Source organism: Neolamprologus brichardi, chromosome 9, assembly GCF_056152115.1.
Source record: "Neolamprologus brichardi isolate AB-2024 chromosome 9, ASM5615211v1, whole genome shotgun sequence".
Lineage (NCBI taxonomy): Eukaryota > Metazoa > Chordata > Actinopteri > Cichliformes > Cichlidae > Neolamprologus > Neolamprologus brichardi.
Genome location: NC_142112.1, coordinates 31,366,385 through 31,388,628, shown reverse-complemented (window position 1 = coordinate 31,388,628; position 22,244 = coordinate 31,366,385). Strand labels below are relative to the sequence as shown.

The 22,244-nt window shown below is 40.1% G+C and overlaps 1 protein-coding gene across 1 annotated transcript; it reads left to right on the top strand.

Annotated features, from left to right (window-relative positions):
• The first annotated feature begins 4,347 nt into the window (after positions 1-4,347).
• Positions 4,348-16,823, top strand: LOC102784086 (serine/threonine-protein kinase H1-like). The gene is made up of 3 exons (XM_035911334.2): positions 4,348-4,613; positions 5,338-6,046; positions 16,590-16,823. Exons 1-3 carry the CDS (start codon positions 4,348-4,350, stop codon positions 16,821-16,823), a joined length of 1,209 nt encoding a protein of 402 aa, XP_035767227.2.
• The last annotated feature ends 5,421 nt before the right edge of the window (positions 16,824-22,244 follow it).

The window sequence follows — 22,244 nt, the reverse complement described above, 5'->3', positions numbered from 1 at the left end:
CTCTGCTCATATCCTGAAAGCATTTCCATTTACTGTTTTTCTTTGATTTGATTTTATAAATATATATGTGTACATACCATGCTGTAGACCTTTTTATGGGAATAAGCTTGGCGGCCCACGGGAAATGATTTTTTTTTTCTCATAAAGCAAGAGTGATGCACATTTTTAATAAATACAATAAAAGAAAAGAAATGAAAGACAGAGAAAGTGGCAAGAGGGTAAAATTCTTTACAAAGCTGTAGAAAGAGAGTACAGAGGGCTACAGAAGAACTTGACCATCACATTTCAGCCTGAGGGTCTTCATTAGCATCACTGTAAAATATATACAGAGAATTTTGTGGAAAAAAATGAAAACAACCAGTTATATACACTAGGGGTGGGTTTTTATAATCGATTTATCGATTAAAATCGATTCTGGCTTGGATAACGTAAAATCGATTCATTAAAATCCTGAATCGATTTTTTAATATAAATTTATTTTGCCCGAAATGCCAGAATCTCTGGTGAAATTTCACAAAATTTCAACAACCACCAAACAGCTAAGACAGCAAATGAGAGCAGGACAAAGACTTAAACACACAGCGCAACCCGCGGATCAGAATCAGTTAGATGTCGCCTTTCTCACAGTCGGGGCTGAAAGCTGACAGCTCGCTGATTCTGATCTGTCGGCGGGTCTGCGCTTTGTGTTCACGCGCTTTGTGTTCACGCCCTTTATGCGCTGATTCTAAAGCTGTTATTTTGATCTCTCTCCAAACAATATTGACCGAACCAGCAGCAAAAGAAGATCCAAACTACGCTTCACCTCTCTCGCGTGTGTCAGCTTCCTTTTTATAGATACAAAAATATGTAAATGTACTGATCTGAATTATAATATTTCTGACTGTCAAAATTTCCCAGATTCAAATCGAATTAAATCGAATGGTGGATCGAATCGATTTGGGACCTTGTGAATCGGAATTGAATCGATTCTAGAAATCAGTGACGATACCCAGCCCTAATATACACTGATTAGCCAGTTTGTTAGGTAAACCTCTTAATGAAAATATCTGATTTATCCGTCAACATTTAAGCATGTAGACCTGGCTCCAACTGAGTATCTGAATGGTATCATTACACCTCTTATTACAGCCAATGCATGCAGGAAAGATTGTCTAAACGGACAACATGCGATGGGCTGCAGCAGCAGAAGACCACACAGGAACAGGAAACACAGGAAACAATTCATACAGCCTCATTAAAATTGAACAGTAGGAGATTGGAAAACATTTCAGATGACAGGGTCATAACGTCACGTCGACAACACGAACGCATGGATCCATCCTGCCTTGTGTCACTTGTTCAGGATATTTCTGGTGGTGTAATGATGTAGCGGATATTTTCTTGGCATACATAGTACAAACTGTGCATCATTCAAACAACTTTGACTTGTTATTTTTTCATCTAAGTCATATTAATGAGAAGCCCTGAGAAAAAATACATCTTTTAAAGAAAAGGCAATATACCACCTATAAAATGAAGAGAAAAAAATATTGGTTTTTCTGCTGGAGAGAGTTTCAGAGACTGAATCTAAGACAAAGTAAAAATTGATTTCACCTTTTTTTAATGCAAACCTTAACCACACTTTGATATAGTTAATGTAACTCGTAATCTTGATTTAAAGGAGCAACGCCATGACAAGAAGATTGTATTACAGCAGCAAATTGTTCACAGTTCAGCTGTGTTGTTAGCACCCGGATCAGCAATCGCTGATATGAAATGGAAAATGCACTTCTAATTAACATTTACGCGCCATGTATGGGTTGTGTCAGTTGATTCCAAGAACAGATGAATTATTGTCTTTCCTTTCATAAAGGAGGAACAAGCAAATCTTTTACTAAAGTAGGTAATAAGGGAAGCACCGAAGCACCTTTCCTTAGACTTTGAGAACTTGGACAGTTGTTGTTATGACAGCCACTCAGATCATTCTTGCTCAATACTCTCAGCTGGGAGAATTTCAGAGCAAAATTGACTATTCATCCATCATCCAGTGTCCAGAGGAAAAAATGCACCAAAAGGGTGGTGTTTAAGTTTACTCCGTCTACCCAGAGTAACACAGGTCCACTTAACTGACTCAAAAAGACAATTGTAAAAAAATATATATATATATATATTTGAGTTGCAAAGCACTACCTACAGAAAAGTTATGAAAAATATATATCTGACAATACCACAAACAACTGATTAAAATAATGTTGCCATAGAAATGTCACAAAACCCAAAATAACCTTTTCAAGTATCATAAAGAAGTGTCTAGAAGTTATGGATATCTTTCTATAAATATGTTTTACTTTCCTCTGTGAGCTCCAAATCTTCATGAGCATGCAAACTTCATGCACAATTTATTCATAAACATGAACTCATTATACAGGCCTCATAAGCACATTATTTCTGTGCCGCTCAAGTGAAAAAGAATAATTTAAACTCGATGTACAGCGTGCTTGTGTTAAAAGGGAGCTTCTCCCCCCCATTTGTGATGTCTTGCCTCTGCTCAGCAGCCTTGCATGAATAAATAAATACATGTCCTCCTGTCGTCTTCAGTTTCTTCAAGGTTTAGCTCCTCGAAACAATGTCCTGGGCAAAGGCGGGCATGGAGGAGGCTGTATGTCTTTTTGTTTTCCCCCGCCTTCCCCGTTCCATTCTCTGAAGATTATGAACATATGATGACAGCAGCTCAACATAATGCAGAAAATAGAAAAAAGTAGCTTAGCGCTTCTCACAGGCTTGACAGGGACACTGGAAGACAGACTGTGCTTAACAATCAAACAATACAGTGAACATACATTTGGCATTGGTTTCTGACACAAAAAGACACAAAAGTAGGAGAGAGAAATGTAGCAGGAATCCTGGAATCATGTATTGCATCTGTGTATTGTAAACCCCCTTTAAAAATAAAAAATAAATAAAATAGACTGATATTTATGTAGCAGTTTCAGCTCTTACTGACCGCTCACAGTGCTTTTACACCACAGACCACATTCATACAACATGTCACATTCTCAAATCTATACCTATAGACATTTTAGACTCACCGGTTAACCTTAGATATCTTTGGGCTGTGAAAGGAAATCAGTGCACCCAGAGACAAATAAATAAATAAATATACAGAAACAGGAAGAACATGCCAACTGCTCACAGAAAGCCCCCAGGAAGATCTGAGCCCATGAAATTCTTGCTGTGCTAACCAATGCACCACCATGCCACCGTTGATTTTTACGCATGAAGTTCAATGGGGCCCAGGATTTTGGGTAATGTTTCCTGTAGCTCTGAAGTGAGCTTTTCAGAGCTGGAAAGAATAAACCTGATGATGTCATCAGGGTGCTATTGAGCTGCATTTTGGGAGTCCAGTATTTTTGGCACTCTGGTACTCACAAATATGCTGGCCTCTGGTGCTTTAAAATCCACTTTGAGAACCACTTTAATCTGAAAACTGCAGTTACTGCAGGCCTCTGAAATGTATGTATATACAAATGTGGGGGCACATAGAAATTCATGCAAAATTCACCATCCAGCTTTTAATCCAGGCAGGAATCATACATCTACAATCTACAGACTGGAGCACACACATATATATATATACATACATATAAGATATTCTTTTAAATGGAAATAACCCCAAAGTTAATCCAGCAGGAGGCAACTCCTTTGCTTTAAAAGGACTTTCAGTTCTTTAGATGTCTATGTGCAAAAGATAGCTTTTAAATGATCCCACAGAATAAAACATGTTGCAAATCAAGGCATGATTTAGGACTTGTTAGTCACAACTATTGTGACTAACCCCAAAAAAAAAAAAAAAACAGTCACAGCTGCCACCTGAGGCTGGATCTCCTTAGACTCCCATGCTAAATTTATTTTAAATCCAAAGAAATGCCTCTTCAGCAATATTTGACTCCCGGCACTCACATATCTGAATGTAGAAAGACTATTTATTTAGTTATATGTTTAATTTGGAGAAGAATTTGTTCTCTTTTTTTCCACTTTTTTGTTTTTTCTTGGTTACAGTGTTATGTTGCCTAGTGACTCCTTTTCCTGCTACTGTGGCAGTATAGCAACAATCTACAAGGAGTGACAATAGCTTCAAAACAACTGCTGTTTACGTGACATTTTTACCACAAGTGACTGAAAGGATCACTTCACACACCTGACAAATTCAAACTTAGTGGGAAGGTGGAGCTTTACTGTTGCTGTGTACACACCTCAAGCAGGTAGTTGGGTTTGTTTGGGGTTTTTTTTTTTTTTTCAGGCCACTTTCAGTTCACAGCAGATGAAGGGGAATCTCAGCTCACTCCATGGTAAATGTTGGTCTTAGAAATGGGTTGTGGGAACAGTAAGGTGCTGCCTGAGGCATCTAAGAAAAGCTATGTAAGTGTGGTGCAGTCACTAGTAGCTTTCAGTAAAGGACATGAGGATGATGATGAGCCAAAGAAACAACAGAAGAAGCAAAAAAGTCCATGGTTTTCCGCCAGTGTTGATAATCCTCACCTAGGATCAAGCAGCAAACAGCAAATCAAACAAAGACAAGAATGGAACAAGGTTCCCAGGTATAAGGACAAGTTTGAGCCACGCGTCACAGCACGGTAAGTGTTCACAGTTTGAATAATTATTTCTTCAGAGTTTTTAAAGCAGACAGTATTTTTACCTGCTATGCTTGCTGGAAATTGTATTTTGTACATCCATGATATTTAAATCTGCCAATCTTGTACTGGAAAAAAAAGTCAAGATTCAATTATAACATGGTGGATGGTTGAAATTTAGGCCTCTCAAAATCCAGGAAAGTGGCAACTGATAGAATGGCTTTTATCCACTAATCTTGAGGCCAGTACACTATTTGGCAATAGCAATTTACAGCCAAACATAAGTGGAAAAGCCTGCATTTGCAGTGCTCATAGGAGCCTTTTAACATTCCTCTTTCTCAACCCAACATCCTGCAATAATGGTAGACAGTCATTTGAGATCCTTGGGGGTTTTAATGCCGGAAACACCGCCTTCCTGTACTTGTCAGATAAAAGCCTAGAAACAATTAAAGGAACAAAACTGATTCCTTTTTAAGGGGAAACATGTGTATTGCTCATCATCCCATAATTCAAAGCTTGCATAAAGTATTGCCTTGTTTATTGGCGATCTAAATCAGGATCATACGTATTGGTTTGATCGACTTTGCATGCTGTATAGCATAGTGCAAAACATATATTCCCATACATCAGGACTGCAGCTGCAGGGAGAGACATTTAGTGCTTTGCAGCAGTGTATCATGAGATAGTTATGCTGTAATGAGTCACCATTCCCCTTCTGCCCTGTCAGGTATGACATCAAAGCCCTGATTGGTCGTGGAAGCTTCAGTCGTGTTGTGCGTGTGGAGCACAGGGCAACTCGCCAGCCCTTTGCCATAAAAATGATGGAGGTAGAGGCCCCAGAGGGTCGTGAGGTGTGTGATTCTGAACTAGCAGTGCTGCAGCGGGTGAGCCATGCTAATGTCATTCAGCTGGTTGAGGTGTTCCAGTTTCCACAGCGTGTTTACATGGTACTGGAACTGGCGACAGGAGGGGAACTTTTGGACCGTGTTGTCAGCAAGGGCCACTTCACTGAGCGAGATGCTACCCAGGCCATCCAGATGATACTGGCTGCATTGGTATACCTGCACAGCCTGGGAATCACCCACAGAGATTTGAAGCCTGAGAATCTTCTGTACTACCACCCCGGAGCAGACTCCAGATTGTTGGTGACCGACTTTGGATTGTCTGCTTTTGCCAGCACACTCACCAGGTGTGAGATTTCTGAACGAGGCAACGAGGAAACTGGAGAGTCGTGGTCTTTGAGGACCACTTGTGGAACACCTGAGTACATGGCTCCTGAAATGTTGCTGAGGAGACCCTATTCCTGTGCAGTGGACATGTGGGCTTTAGGGGTAATTGCCTACATTTTGCTGAGTGGAACCGTGCCGTTTGAGGATGACAGCCGCACACGGCTCTACAGATCCATTGTGAGGGGAAAATATAGCTTCCGTGGAAATGTAAGTTTACTGGACTTTTTGTTGCAGATTAGAGTTCAGTTATGTTTAGTAAGTAATTTTGGATAGCAAATAGAGGATTTAATAAACTAAATGAGAAAATTTTGCACCCTAAGCACATTCTGCTACTGCTAAACTATTTGACCAGAATAAAGGAAATATGAAGACAGAGTGGATTTAAGTGCCACCCACAGCAGATTCAAGAAGAATTTGTGTCTTTTTATTAAGTTTTTTGGGGGTAAATGTGCCTGTTTGTTGATGTTTTTCTGCTAATCATGAAATAAAAACTACACAAAATGTTGTTAGAGACACTATGAGCAGGAAAAGTAGCCCACAGATGTAATTTACAGGCTGAACTGAAAAACATACCCTTTAATGACACACAAGTGGATAACAGCCTTAAGGACCAGGTGAAAATGGAAAACTGTGGGATCCTGAAAATCTGTAGGCCGACTTACTGATAAGTATCCAAATTAACCTAAACCAGTTTATAGTAGTATCATGTCACTTGTGTTGGTGTAGAATGTGGATGATTTAAAAGCTAAAGTATTATTAACATTAATATGTTTCAAAGTGCCTTAGGTCAAGCCAGTATAGGTTGCTAGCACATAGCTAATATTAGCCTTTTAGCAGCTAACATTAGCCTTTTAGCAGCTAACATTAGCCTTTTAGCAGCTAACTAGGAAGAGTGCTACAATAATTCCATACTGAAATCATATTTTTATACAGTTAAATGTGTTTTCTTTGCATTTTATATTGTGAGGTGACTTCTCCCCCACTGAGAGTGGTATTCATATGCTGAACTCTAGCAACACTCAGCGAAACTGTCTGTTTAAAGTGACTGTTAACGTGCTGTAGCTTGTTGCTAGCACAGTGATTGCTTGGTTTAAGGAATGCAAAATTATGATCTAGTTTTATACTTCTTTAAACTTCCCAGATAGTGCTGTGGTAAATTTAATTTGTGATCTACATGTTGCACTGGTTTCTAAACACAGGCACAGTCGGTTTATTTCAATATAACATGCCCAATCTCCCAAGAGCCATTCAGTTTGGAGCATGATTGCAAACTGAGTGATGAGATTCAGCTGCAGGCAATTTCCTAACAGGACAGGCACAGCTTGTTAATTGCAACCAGAAAAGCATATAAATTTAGGTCATACATGTATATATTAAATCTAGGCCTAATGTGGCAGAGAATCATTATAATGAAAACATTCTTCAGTAACTGACAGGCTCTAATGTGGGACTGCAAACCGTGCAAATATTTTTTGACATTGGTTCTGTTGCGCTCTTCGATTAAAACAACTTAGATCACTTCAAAAGAAAAAACTAACAGGAAATGCCTGATTAACAAAAGTTGATTTCTTTACCGTCAACATGTGCAACGCATTTTTTTGCAGATTTCATGGGGAATCGTGTGTGTGTGTGTGTCTGACAATCCATGGCATATAGAGCACAGATACACAGAGTGCATGCAGCTGAATTTGTGCAGGTCGTGTTAGAGGACAACTCATGAGATTATGGTGAAAACTGTGAGCGCTGTCCATGGTCCTGAAATTTTAACAGTTTAATTTGACTGTAATGAAAACTTTATTAGGGAAAACTGTGTTTGATCTCTATCTAAGGCACGATTGTTTTCAAGATAGGGTTCAAAGTCCATGTCGTCATCCCTTTGTTCTCTCAGTTCTTCAGCTATTTCACTTCAAATCTGATGGTGCAGGCTGTGAAAATCGTGCACCTGCATGAGTTTTCATGCTTGATTTAAATATTCCTCTTTCTATATTTTATGCCTTGAGAAAGAAACTGCCAGGAATGCGTATGCAGGAGGCTCAGTTGCAAAAATCTCCAAGTTTCCACAAGCAATCTTGCCATTGCACTCTCTTTTTAAATACCAACTTTACTTTTGTTAAGGCAAAGCCCAGTTTGTGTTGGCATAACGCATTAAATCTTAATCTTGAAAACAGGAAGAAGCTGGAGAAAACTGTCAAGGTAACCTTGAGCATCTATTAGAAATGCGTCTTTGTTTATTTTCAACTCTTTGGCCAGCTGTGGCCTCACCCACTGAAGTGCATCTGCTTCCAGCATAATCATTGAAAAAACTGTAGTTTTAACTAAATCCCTGATTTTCATTTTGACATCTGGTCTTCTCCCTATAGTATAATCTGGCATTATTTATGACGTGCATGCTCTGAAATTATGCTAAACATTTCTTCACATATGGTCATTACATCTACTCACCACACAATAATAATTCATACCTTAATCACTACGCTATCAGAACTACCAGAAATGGTACCATCCTTCCATCCTTGCCTGACATAAGTAGGAAAAAAAAAGTCAGCTCAGCACATTGCAGTGCTGGTGTGGTAACAAGGTGAACCTCTCCTTGTTTTCATGTCTTCTTCTGCAATATTGCAAAGTACATGAAAGAAAATGTGAAAGTTTGTTGTGATGTCTTTGAGTTCCTCGCTTGGTTTGGTTCTTTGAGAATGCTTTGAAATGGTGGAAAATGGGGCCTTGCATGATTTTCTCCCCACTTCCCTATGTCATATAACTGAAGTGGGTATTTTTAACAGCCTATTCAGTCAAGCTCAGTAGTGAGTTCGGGCTTGTTCTTTCACGCTGATTACACACAACGCTGGATTATTCACTGGGCTTTAAGCCTGGCTCGATTCTTAGGGATGCAGTCTGACATTTTAGTCTGGCATACAAGAGGCTCCCTTACATAGGCCCTGGACTATTATCCCTGTGTTTACCGCTGCACTGACCACCAGCTGAACAATAATGCAAAATCCTTCTAGACTTCATGCAAGAGCTTATTTTATGCTTTTCACGGTGGTTTTTGACATAGCTCATATGTAGGCCACGCTAGTGAGGAAACAGTCTTGACATTAAAGCTAAAAGCAACATTTATAGAACCGTACGCTCAGTCTCTCACATCTCAGTGAGATGCAGTCAAGGCATCAATCTGTAAATTCATATGGTCGTATTATAAAGACATCATACATGGCTGAGTAACAGTCCAGGGCTTGATAGATCAGCCATCAATCACATTTCCATGTTGACAAGACACTTATTCTCTGTCATGTGCGAGTATCCACCCTCTCCAGCAGAGTGACAACACAGTTAAGCGCGTACGCTGTGATAATAATGTAGTGAAGGTTGACAAGTACCCACAAAACGTGGACGTCTGTCATCACAAGGGCTCCTCGTGTCATTAAGAAGGGTCTCTCTCTTTGGGTGCCTCAGGAATTTCTTTCACATACTAAACTTGACTTGAAGCACATCAGTTGGAATGATATGTCCACCAATTAAACAAAGTGACTATCCGGTCGTTAAGTGATGACGGGACGAATCCTACTTCCGGGCCTAAAGTAGTCTGCGTTTAATATGGCTTTTGTGTTGTTAACATGTTTAATGTTTTGTATTTTCTTCTATTTAATCTTAAAAAGCTCCTAAAACAGTCAGTGATCACTGTTGACCTCCCTCGGCTTTTATTACCGCTAATCATTTATTTAAGCTCAGTTTTTAAAACCTTAGGATGTAACTACAGCCCAGCCCATGCAGCAGTATATGAATGACTAACCTCATATTGTGGATGGATTATCTCAGTTGTTCTCCTGGCTGAAGTTTGGTCCTTTTACAGCATCATGCCATGCGATTACATTTATTCCTGACCACCAAGAACACTCATGTTAACTTTTATCAAGTGGAAAAAAAAGTTAGCTTGTTTATATTATGCTAACATAGCTGTGTCGCTAGCGATCACGTAGCACATCATTATATACCAGCTAGCCAAACTTCAGTAACCCTACAAACGTCACTGCTGTTTAGTTTTCTGTCTTCATTTATGTTGGAAGTGATAACAGAGCTGTACGTTTTAATTTGTTTCCAAAACCCCGCAGTCAGGACATGCTATATTGTATTTAGATAGAAGCTAGCGAGCTAACTTCCTGCTAACTTCTAACTTCGTTAAATGTCATAAATTCAGTTTTCATGGATGCCTGGATGTTAAACTCAATTGTTACACCTGGTAGAGCAGAACGCTGATTATTTTATTAAAGATGAAAGACTTTAGACAGTTTTTCAACTCTCAGTAATGCCATAGTGATCGTTTGATATATGGACCTGCAGCGGAGTTTAGGCCCAGACACGGCTAGTGACGTCAGACTTAACGACCGGATTGGACATTGGACATTGGACATTACACAGTGCTTTTCGCAGCAAGAAGGGGAACACTGACTGACTGGATCCTCAGTGTCTTACGGCGTACTACTACTGAATGACAGGGGTGGTTGGCCTGGAGTAATATCTTCTTGACTTGTGATGTTACAAGTGAATGTGATTGGATGTCAATCCAATCTGTGCATTTTCACCTCCACAGAGACTGGAGCGCAGGTGTTGCCAATAACATGAACAATGGCTCGTTCCAATCAAGTGTCCCAGTATGGCGTAACAGTGCGAACAAAGCAAATGCCATAGCGAGACACTGAAAGTAAAGCAGTCGAAAGGAATGAAGACATAATTAACTCGATTTCTGTGGTCAGTAGGAAAAAAAGGAGTAAATATATCACAGATGCAGTCAGCATGCCAAGACAGCCTTTGAAGACATTTGCTGGCAGTGCACATTCTGCTTCAACAAGATGGCAGAGATGCAGTAATTTAGTACAATTTGACACAACAAGTGATAATATTAAACAGTTGAAACCATCTGGTAAATCTAGATATGGTTTAAAACCCAAAATAAAAAATTTTCAATATTTATTTATTAAAAAACTGCAGTGCTGTATTAGAGCAAGCCCGGTACATTTATTCGATTTTTGTTACCTATCCAGCGTATCAGCCCCTTTTGCATTATGAAGTGTTACGGCAACGCAAATTTGTTTAATGGGCTTTACAAAAAATAAATAAATAAATGCATAAAAATTATGTAGACTTGCTGCCTCATAAAATATGCCTATCTACTTAATAAGGGTGAATAATAATATTTTGAGTGTTTAGTACTACGTGAACTAAAAGAATTTCAGTTTGAATTAAATGCACTTTGGGCAACCTAGGTTGGGCGAATTTTATCATTTAAAAAGAAAAGAGAACTAAAAAATTCCCACTTTTGTTACATTTCTGTTCCCCATGCGCTGCGCAATAACAGGTCCACAAACCCTAACAACACCACTGACCACTAATCAAAACAAGAATCTCAATCACCACAAGACTGAAAAATAACTAAAACAAAAATCCCTGTGCTGCTAACTTAAGGGTTTAAAGTTAAATATTAACAGTGCAGATGATGAAACCAGAGCAAATTATTAAATCAAACAAGTATGCAAGGCTGTACTCTAAAGCAAAAACTCAATGCAGATAACTCAATATAAGTGAGGGTATTGTTTGCATTTACAGTGTTACAGGAATGAGTTATTACTTTTAAGCCTTAAAGTTTCCCTCAACCCAGCCCAAAGCCATGTTAAGTAAGTTAGCATATTTCTGTATAACCACATGCATTAACACATGGGGTTTTTTTAAGCATTAACAGCAGACTGCAGTCATCAGAGACCATGTATAAATATGTATTCAATGATGCAGTGTAGCAAAAAGGATTAACTTCAGGTACAGATTGACATAACTCCTCTTCCTCACTATGTAAATTAATACACAGGGGCTGCAATTACAAACATTTTTCCAAATGTATCAGCAACCTTTTGTTTTTATTCAGGCTGAACGGGGACTTTGGGCACATGCATGTGTGTAATTTTGCGTGAAAATGTGAGTGGGATGGGGGAGGTTTGAGGAGAGAGGCGAAGGTGAGACTGAATCGGAAATGCAGAAGGCCGCTGGCACCTTCCCACGAATTGGGTCCCTTTGTCTCACCGGCAGCCCCCACCCCTTCTTTTATTGCACTAGCAGCAGACACACAAACGGTACATTCATACGTGCCATGCACGCTCCACTCACAGGTGCAGCAGCACCTCGCCTGAGGACCTGTAGTGCAAACTCACGCTGATGCGTTTGCTCGGTAGTGAGCGTGAGGAAGAGGGGGAGCCGGGGATTGATGGCAGGGGAGTGAGGGAGGATGCGAGTGAGGAAAAGAGGAGGGGGCAGAGGACAAGCAGGACAGACGAAGGAACGGATGTAGCCTCAAGGGCTTTGAACGCCTTATCACTTAGTCCCTTCTTTCTTTATAAGACAAATAATTTCCTTTGCACATAATCGGGGACATCTCATCTGAGTGACTGTATTTTGTTTGTGTGCCTGTGAGCGTGAATGTGTGGCTGTCTTTTGCATGTAAAGCAGCAGCCCTCGCATTAGTTCTGTCCAGGTAGCCTGGTAACCTCCTCTGCATTCTGCCGCTGTGTTGTGGAAGCCACACTTTCCTGACCCAGCCCAAATGTCTACATCGCCAAGCAGGAGGCCAAATGGGGTAATGGTTAGGCCAGTCTGCCCCCTAGTGAGCACCATGTGAACAGCCCCAGCCTCCACTTGGCCACAGTATATTGTACATGACAGCCCACTCTCTCCTGCATCCGAGTATTGATATTTTGATTACCGTGGGTTAGCTGGTACTTTCACCTGAATTAGCAACAGGCCACCTTCTCTATTTGGACTTATTATGATGAAGCATATTTACTTTGGCTTTCTTGCTCGGGGAAGGCTGCCAGGTGAATCAGATTGCAGTAAATTGTGAGACAGACACTCGTGGAGTGCTTCATGTGATCTGCTCTTGCTGCTTCTCCCTTTTTACTCCCAGCAGGAGCCTTGATGGTTGCACCTGAGAGGTGAGAGTGACAAAGGGCATAACGCCTGCTCTTTTAGTCCACTCTCTGGGCATCTTCTGCTTCTCCCTGTCCAGCACCCTGCAAACATTTACCATGCACCACTGACACCCGACACGTCCACACCCCACTACATGTTCAATTAGATAAACGGATCAGGAAATTGAACCCGGTTGTCCTTTGTTTGTTGCGGGCCTGAGCCGAGCCGGTAACACTCATTACTCAAAAGTGCGTTATCCTCCTGATCACATTAGCGCAGTCCAAGCTTCTAGCGTTTTCTTCATTTGTTGCAATTACAGCTTTGTCAGGTAAAGATGTAGCGTGGCGCAAACACAGTCACTGGAGCTTCTCATTCACTCTAACAAGATGTTGCTCAATAAGCCGAGCCCTGTAGGTTTTTCCACTGCTTATACCGTATCTGCACTCCACTCATCTCCCTCCTCTCTCTTTCTCTCCCCTCGTTGGCTAGCTCTCAGCTCAGCAGTGATGTATAACACTAGCTCTCGCCCCCTTCCTCTAAACGCAATAAAGCCTTTGTGTATTTTGACGTGAAAAATGTTCAAAATAAGGGGGAGAGATAAACTTCCTGAAGGAGGCTCGGTTCCAAGGAGGCAACTCAGTTATGTCTCTTCTTCTTTAAGTGTACAGGAGGAAGGGAAACTTTTGATACCTCTCAACAGCAGCATCAAAGACTTTTACTGCATAATTCCAGCTTTTTTCTCATACATTGCCATCAGGCACTAAACGTATGTATTCCCGTTATTTCAGATCAAGGACAAAAGGCATCTGCTAGCCACAGCTGGTATCAAATGTGTATTTCATGGCAAGGTAATAAGAGGCCTCGCCAAATCACCACCACTGCCAGATAAAGGGGAAAGTCAGACTTGTTAGTCGTGGGAGCTCAATCAAACGGTGTCACTCTGCCTGCCTCTCAGGTGTGAAATAACAACAGTGTGAGAAGAAAGTTTGACTGACAATCTTTTCTTTTTTTTAAGACTCGTTCTGCTGGCAGCTCAGCACCCTGTGCTGTGCTTACACTCTCGCTCACACTCCCCACCCCACCCCCAGTCACTACACCGTGAGAATAAGAAAGTCCCCCACTTCTTTGAATTCCTCTCACCGGCAACAGTCTCGCGATTGTCAATTTCATGCTTGATTAATTGTCATTACTCCGCCAGAGACAAAAAAAAGGAGAGAGAAATGTATTTCAGGATTAAAATGGAGAGCTAGACCTCCCTAAAGAGTGAGATTTAGTCGGAGCAAGGTTGAGCAAAGAAGCAGAGAGTTTTACACTCTGATTTCACTGCGTTTAGCTTTTTCAGTCCTCAGACAAACATGCCAGAGAAATATGTGAGCTCACTGTGCTGAATATGGAAATAGAGAACAGAGATTAAGAAAGGGATCTTTTCATTGTGCTCATTACTACTCGGTAATAATTGAAATAACCAAATTTGATGGAAAAATCATGCAATTTGTTTGCTAATTACTCTAGTTACATAAGTGTTAATAAAGGTGTGCCACAGGGTTCTGTTTTAGGACCTCTTTTAGTTGCCATTTTTTTGATGGTGTCAAAATTTAGAAGGACTACAATTCATCTCTATCTTTAAATAATACTTTTTCATAGACAATAGTACCTTTTGTGGCCCAAGTGGTACTGTACTCCTACAATTCAATCCTAAATTGATTTAACCCTTTAAAACCGGTCAGAGCGGCACGCACTACTTTTAAATCCTTGTAGATCTGCAACCACGTAAGCTAGCGCAATAATTTTTTTTGCATATGAAACCTGAGGAGTTGTATTTACATCTTATGCCATCAGCTTGTCCTAGGTCACGGTTTCCTTCCACATATAGCTTTGCGAAAATTGCATAAAAAGCGCTGGCAGCAACACAAACATAATATTCCAGAAACACGCTTTGCCGATCCGATCAGCTGTTCATAACACTTCCTATGTTGGAATAGACGTCAGCGCGAACTATTGCATGTCTGCCATTACCTGCCCGAAACCGGAAGTGACGTCATTTTCACGCAAATGTAGTTTTCTTACCGTCAGGGCCTCATGAGCCTATACTGGTGTTTTTAAAAGTTATCTTTGACTTTATGACTTTCTGTGTCGTTTCTGGGATGCTTAGGACTTTTTTGATGCATATGCTGCTTTTTTGCAAATTTGCATTATAATACTTATTTTTGTTTTTCCTGCAGTGTATAAAAATTGGTGTATTTCAAAAATAAAACTATGAAGACACTCAAAATAAATTTCCTGTGGTAGGAAACTATTTTGTGCAACTTTTTTGTATTTACAGTTTTGAGGGATAAGCCTCTGAAATTTCTCTAACTAGAAATATATGTTAAAAAAACAAAAACAATTTTCAATTTTTTTTGTAGTTTATTGCACTTTTTTGCTATTTATGTAATTACTATGCACTTAATGCATACATATTATTAAAATTTAGGCTGTGATGGTTGTATTGATGTATAGCAACTTGAAATGCTCCCAAAAATGGCACCACAGCATGCAAAAATATAATATAAGCTCTGGCGGACTTGGTTCTATGGTAGGTCTTAAAGGGTTAAACTCAGATCTAAATGCTGCCTTTAGAAGTAAACATCACTACTTTCAGCAGGACACATATCCTCTCATTAAAAAAATAAAATAAATGTGCTTGGCTGGATGACAAACTGTGCTTTAAATAAAACATATAGGTGAGTTTTGGCAAATCTCTGGCTTCACATATATGTGAAACTATAAATCAGTATGGCACTGGACCAGGTTCTAAGAGGAAAACTGTCTCTTAATGCCAACATTAGAAAAAAAATGGATTTAATTTGCTAAAAGCCAGACAAGTGGAACCATCTGAAATTTGTACAAGTTAATTTCCTTTAAATGTGAAACTTCTTGGTCACATCAAGCACAGTGACCTTTTGTTGTCATTTTTACTTAGAGTATTGCTTTATTATGTCAAGTTTTTATTGCTTTGAATATATTTATATGTATGTTTTCTTAGTTTAATTGTAATCAAGGATTTTTGTAAAATTGTGATAATGATTATGACCATTCAACATTAACCAGTTGCCTGTTTTTCTCTTTGCTTTGATTCCAGATCAATCTAGTTGAAAATCTGTATCAATAATATTTTTATTTAAAATTTGATGGAAGCACAAAGGTCATCACTTTCCCGAGGCAGGCGTCTAGAAAGTTGATTCCCTGACTAAGAACCAAGGCTGTGATGAATAATTTAATGAATTTGAATTATGATAAGGATTCTGGTGTCTTCTCTCATCCTGCAAAGATGGCTTTGCCGATTTCAAAGCACTCTTTAATGTCAGCTTCGGTCATGACAAGGCGGATGATTTGCAATGGATTCCACTGAAGCTCATCTTTGCTGCCTTTATTGTGAAGCTAATGCATGGCTAAGATTAAACGTGCACCCAAAAAAAAAAATCCCACACATGCAGCAGAGCTGTCCTACCTCCCAGTCTTTGTATTCATTCAGCCAAGACTGCTGCTTCCTTTTGCCCAGTGACATTTAGCTTTCTTTTGAGTTTAGTTCTGCTTGTTAGGCCTGCAGAGCTCAGGGATCATAGTTTTATAGCTTTGTTAGAATGAAATCTTGCATCCCGCTTTGAAGCAGCTCGGAATCTGTGCAGGCGCTTCTTCTAGATACCCAGCTATTAGAGCGCTGTGGGTGTCTGTGTGTGTGTGTGTGTGAGGGGTTGTGTAGGCTGAATTGTCATCTTCTTGGGTGAGAGTGTTAATAGTCTGCTTGTTTTATCCACAGCCTTGGCCTTCAGTGTCCAACTTGGCTAAGGACTTCATTCTGCGCCTGCTAGTGTTGGACCCGGCCACCCGCCTCACTGCCGAACAAGCCGTCCGCCACCCCTGGGTGGTCACCATGGCAGCCAACTCCTCCATGACGAACCTCCATAGATCTATTTCGCAGAATCTCAGGCAGCGGGCGTCACGCAGCTCCTCCCGGTGCCCCAGCAGCAGCACCACCTTCTGGGAAGGCTAATGCCACCAGAGACAACGCCGAAGCAGCAGCAGCAGGGAAGAGCAGCTGGACTGATTCAGCCTCAGAGAGCCATACAACCTCGAGCCAGAGGGCACAAGGAGCATCAGCATCATCCAACTAAAGCATTAGATTCACGAGAAGGCTAATGAAAGGATGGAACCAGCTGCCCCAGCTCTGCTCACGAACCACAGGGAGCCTAAGTGCCTGGGACAGGTGTTGTGACAAGAAAGTTTTCTGGATTGAAGTCAGGTTTTTCTACCAGAGTTATAACCCAGGTTCCCCTAAAGGCTCATTTCCATCTTCCATTAGTTTCTTGTGGGTGAATATCCTTTGATTCTGAGGTTCTGGCCAATACAGAGACAGAGCTGTCCACCTCCACAAAATCTCCAGCCCCTGGTTATTCGCACTGCTCAGACTAATGGATTCAAGGTCTCATTTAGATCATTATGAGTCACAACATCACCTGCCTGTGAAGAGGTTCATTCTAAAAACCTAAAAATTATCATTTGAGCAATGGGAGATAATCATAGCCAGGATGATAAAATATTGCTGTTTCCTCTTTGATCCGTTTTTTTATTATTTAAACTCCCCCATCACCACACAGCATATTTTGAGGAAAAAGAAGGAAGTATGACAGCGCTCTTGTCTTTCCCTTTGTTTTCATTCCTCCTACATAGGAGCACCCACAGTCCTGTGGAAACGCTGAAAGCACAACCCCTATATATACAGTGGCAGGCCTCTATCACGTTAAAACGAAGCCCTGGGATAAAGAGCTGCATCTTCTCCTGCATACTTTGCGTGAGCTGTAAACAACAGCAAAGAGCCTTCTTAAGAATATGTGTTATTTTCCAGTGAGAAGTTTTAAATTGAAATGCAAATATGTTACAGGAGAGGAAAGGCGTGGAAAGGCTGGATTAAAATGCAAGTGTGATGCCAAATATAATTGCCAGTGAAATCCAGTGTTATTTATCAGACATCGCGCATTATATCTGGTGGATTTTCCTTTTGTTGTTAAATCTTTTAAAACTAATGCTTGGACTGCCTATGGATTCAAATTGTTTCTGACAATTGTAAGAGTTGTAAGTGTAAGAGAGCGCAATAAAAAGACAGCACAAGAGAGACGAGACAGTTTGTATATTAAAGTTTAATATTCAAGTCCATGGTTGTAAAAAAAAAAAATTTAGATTATTTTCAAAACCACTGATGCACATATACAAACACTCAAACCACTGACTAGTGAAGCAAAACACATTAATCATTTCAGTGTGAAATCCTTTGATTTGACACGCACACCCTGCCTAAACAATGGCAACCACTGGGCTCCCTGGCGCACCCCGATGGCAGTGGTCTCTTGTAACAGAATAAAACGCTTACACAACTTGTTCATATTATTTACATGGTCAAAAATGTCATAACACTGTTAGCTTTTTTAAATATCTTCAACAAAATGCTAAGATGTTCCATGCTATGCTCGTGGCCTTCGGCTGACAAACACTACAAGCTGTTTAGTATCAGCTTGAACTATCTTGGCCAAACACCAGTCAGGCAAAATTAACTTCAAGGTCACATCATTTTTGCTCTTGATAATGAAACTTTAGAGTTGGCCGTGGGATGCAGCTGGAATCTTTAGAAAGTGCTAATAAATGGACCTTAAGGTTGCCACTGAAATACAAGTTCAACTTGGAAATACCCCCAGCTCCATTCTCACGGATACAGCGAAGAAGATGCTTTACCAAGCTGTAAAAATGTACACTATGATGTAATTTGGAAGAGGTTTGTGTATTATTTCTTCAGCAGGGAGCACAGACACTTAACACTCGCCTCTCGAAGGCTGCCCATACTCAGTGACCCGAGATCAATGTCCCTTTGGGCAGAACAGAAGAGCTGCCGGTTGGAAGTAAAAGGAAAAAAAAACACAGAGAACAGCATATAAGTAGGATGGTGGTGGGCAAAGAAAATCTCCTTAAAAGACCTGAGCCAACACTGCGTGGTCTTCTTTCTCAGTCCTTTGATGCCTTTTCTATATTTTGCTTTAAAATGAGTCAGTAACTTTTTGCTCTTAGAACCAAATCGCTTCATATATTATCAGAAAACTTCATTTTCTTTGCCTTTTTTTCCCCTGAACTGTTTGCAAAGTTTGACAGCACGCTTGAGAATGAGCTGATTTGTTATGGATTTCTGTTTCAAACTCTGCAAATAAAATTCCATTCACGGGCTGATAAAGAAATTTGAATTGAATTAAACCAAATCGAAGTCGGCAATAGTGGAAAGTGGTCTTTTTGTTTAATCCTTTATCTTTAAGACGGGAAAGCAAACTAACTGTCGCGTCTTTGTATTGGCCAGCTCCTTTTTGCACACTGACTAATTCCATTGTTTTTGCTGTTATAGTAGGTTTAGAGTGGGCAGTGAGAGCCGCTTGATCTCGAGGAAATTTCTATACATATTTACTGCTGTCTTTAATAGAGCTCTGCAGAAAATCCCCCTATTATTTTAGCTTGTGATGCTATGTGATCAGTCAGCTATTGCTGCGCGAGATAAAACCATACTATTATTCATTATTCCCACCAGTTGCATGCAAATAAAGCTACCGTTATCGTTCGCATAGCTTATTTTTTTGACTTCTCTACCGTGCAAATTCAACGCTTTAGATTTGAGGTTTAAAATATCTCCTCTTGCAAGTGGAGGAAAGTCCTGAGCCTTTGTATTTTGAGCAAGAACCGTGTCCTCAAAACTCATTTAGCTTGTGTGCTGCTGGCTCAATATCTTTTGGAGCTTTAGTCGCATGCTGTGGTCAGCAAGGCCAAACAATCGAGAAAGCAGAGCTCTGCAAAGATTGTAAGAGATAGCGTGTGCTCTCTAACACCGGCCCAGTGCTATATGAGGACAAGTATGACAAGTGAGTGTCTTTTTCTTTTCTTCAGCTTTTCTCAGCAGAAAGCTGGGGAATTATTCTCTTTATCTTTGGCCTTACTTGAAGAGATCATTTGCTGCTCACGACCCTGAAACATAAGCCAGTTGATCCACTTGTGGCTGCTACAGGAAAGAGGATAACAGAGGGAGGGAGAGGTGGCAAAGTCCCACTGCTCCTGTTTTGCACAGGATGTGTATAAAGAAACCATCTGGTCGCTCCCCCAGAGGGAAGGCACCCCTACTCTCCTTCACGTTTGTCTACACACAGTAGAATCAGTCAAGGTAAGTGCCTTTTATTTCTATTGTATAAACCAAACACCCACAGGTCAAATTCATAGTCTTTTGTAAGCTGCTCAGTGCAGAGATTATTTTCCTTAAACAGCAATTACAACTCCACTCTGCCTTAATGATTTGAGAGGAAAGAATGGTCAACATTTTAGCCAGTAAATTACTTTTTTTCTCTTCCAGATGAGCATCCTATTTGCTGTTGTCCTGTTATTGTACTGCAGATGCAAAGCCACAGGAAGACAAGGTGGGTCAATACTTTTCTCATTGAGGATGCAATGAAAGTAAACTGTCTCATTATTCCTGCCGCTCAGAAATTCTCATTTAGATTGTAGCCCGGATCCCACCAGTTGTTTGCCAGTCAAAATTTGCTCTTGTCATCTGCTGCAGGCTGAGCTGCTCTCTCTTTTATATGCAGCGCAGCTCCAGACGCCATGGGACAGCAGGTGGACGTGCGTTCACTTCTGTGGGGCAATTTTTATTCTTTTCTTCTTCTTTTTTTGCAGTGTGTCACAATGATAAAAGCAAATGGGTTTGAATCAAATTTTAGGAAATACACTTATGTTAGTTGCCTTCACAGAAAGATATCCAGGATTTCTTTCGTCTGTGTAATCACTACTCATTCGCAGACAGTTGTGAGAGGATAGACTCCCCTCTCGTGTGTCTGAATGCTAAATATGAAGCTGCAGCAAACAGTCAGGTACATTAGCTCAGCGGTCCAACCTTTTTTTTGCGCCACGGACCGGTTTATGTCCGACAGTATTTTCAGGGGTCGTCCTTTAAGGTGTCGCGGATAAATACAACAAAATAAAACCAGTACCACTACCAAAAAAAAGAAGATTTATTCATAACACATGGCAAAATCTAGTTAACGATAAAAACAATAACAAAATAACGATTAAAAAAAAACAATAAAAAAAAACCCCATAAATTTCACACCTGAGCCTTCACTCTTTGTTTGTTTGTTTGGGGGGGTTATTTCAGTTCCATTTCAGTTAGCTTCCAGAGAGGATTTTCTTGTTTCAGTTTAATTTTTATTGTTTGAAAATGATTTCTTTTTAGTTTCGTTTTTATTGGTTTCGGTGTTAGTTTTTCAGCTTTTGAATTATTATTACATGGTGGGAATATGTCAGTGGCATGACATCCTGTATCCACACAACAAAATGTTCTCAAGTGTGACTGATCAACAGAAAGTGCTACAAAACACCTGTTTGCTAGTGTTACGGATTCAAATATTGAGGATGGATACAGGAGGAAAACCAAAAATAACCACACTGGTCCGGCCGGGTCAAGTCAAACGATGATTTAATGAACACACGCGTGGAGATGGACACCATACAGCAGACAGCATCAAATCTCACTTCAGACACCACACAACCATTGTTTTATGAAAATCAGGGTATTAGAACGCCCATGCCCCAACCTCATGCGTACAGGTGGTACAATACAGTCAATATTGACAACTTTAGACACAGCAAAGGAACATTCTCTTCTTCTCGAGGACAGACACTGGCTCCCACTCATCTCCTTAGAGCCAACTGTCCCTTATGGAGACACAACACTACAGCTGCAAGGTTTTGCAAATTATCAAGTTGACCTGTGTATAATACGCTGAATCAGGCATGCAATATTAAATGAATGTTGGTTTAATTAACTACCACTACTTAAAAACTTAATGAAAAGATATAACTAGATAAAAAATCACAAAGAATCACATGATATCAGTGTTATGTAAGCGCGTGCAACCTCCTGGGCCCAAAGTCATCCCACACCATGGATCAGCCAGTCATAACGCTGACTGTAGTTTTTGACCTTTATTAACTCGGGCACAACTCTATAATGAGCAACAAACTGCAATGTATAGAAGATGATCATGTTTACACCTGCAATGAGAGATCATATGATTATTCTGACACCTGTAAGTAGAAGATTAACACCAGGTTATAGCAATCCCTGTAATACAAATGTTAATATACTGTCAATAGCTTCAATCAATGTTTAATGCCATGCTTGATAAATGATTCTGATATAATAATGATGCTAATGCTAAAATAAAAAGTAAAACACCCCCTTTTCACCCGACACTAGACTACAGTTATCTGCGTATTCATAAGCAGATATCAGTTTATAGAGATTCAGTTAGCTTAAACAGTTAAGATACCTTTGTAGTTTAAAAAAAAAAATCTGTTTATGGACTACAATTTAGGAGGTATTGATGCATACAGT

Excerpts from the sequence above, each read along its gene's own strand:
- LOC102784086 (XM_035911334.2), top strand. The coding sequence starts at position 4,348 with ATGGGTTGTGGGAACAGTAAGGTGCTGCCTGAGGCATCTAAGAAAAGC. Across the intron at positions 4,614-5,337 it reads GAGCCACGCGTCACAGCACG|GTATGACATCAAAGCCCTGA; the intron begins GTAAGTGTTCAC and ends CTGCCCTGTCAG. Across the intron at positions 6,047-16,589 it reads AATATAGCTTCCGTGGAAAT|CCTTGGCCTTCAGTGTCCAA; the intron begins GTAAGTTTACTG and ends TTTTATCCACAG.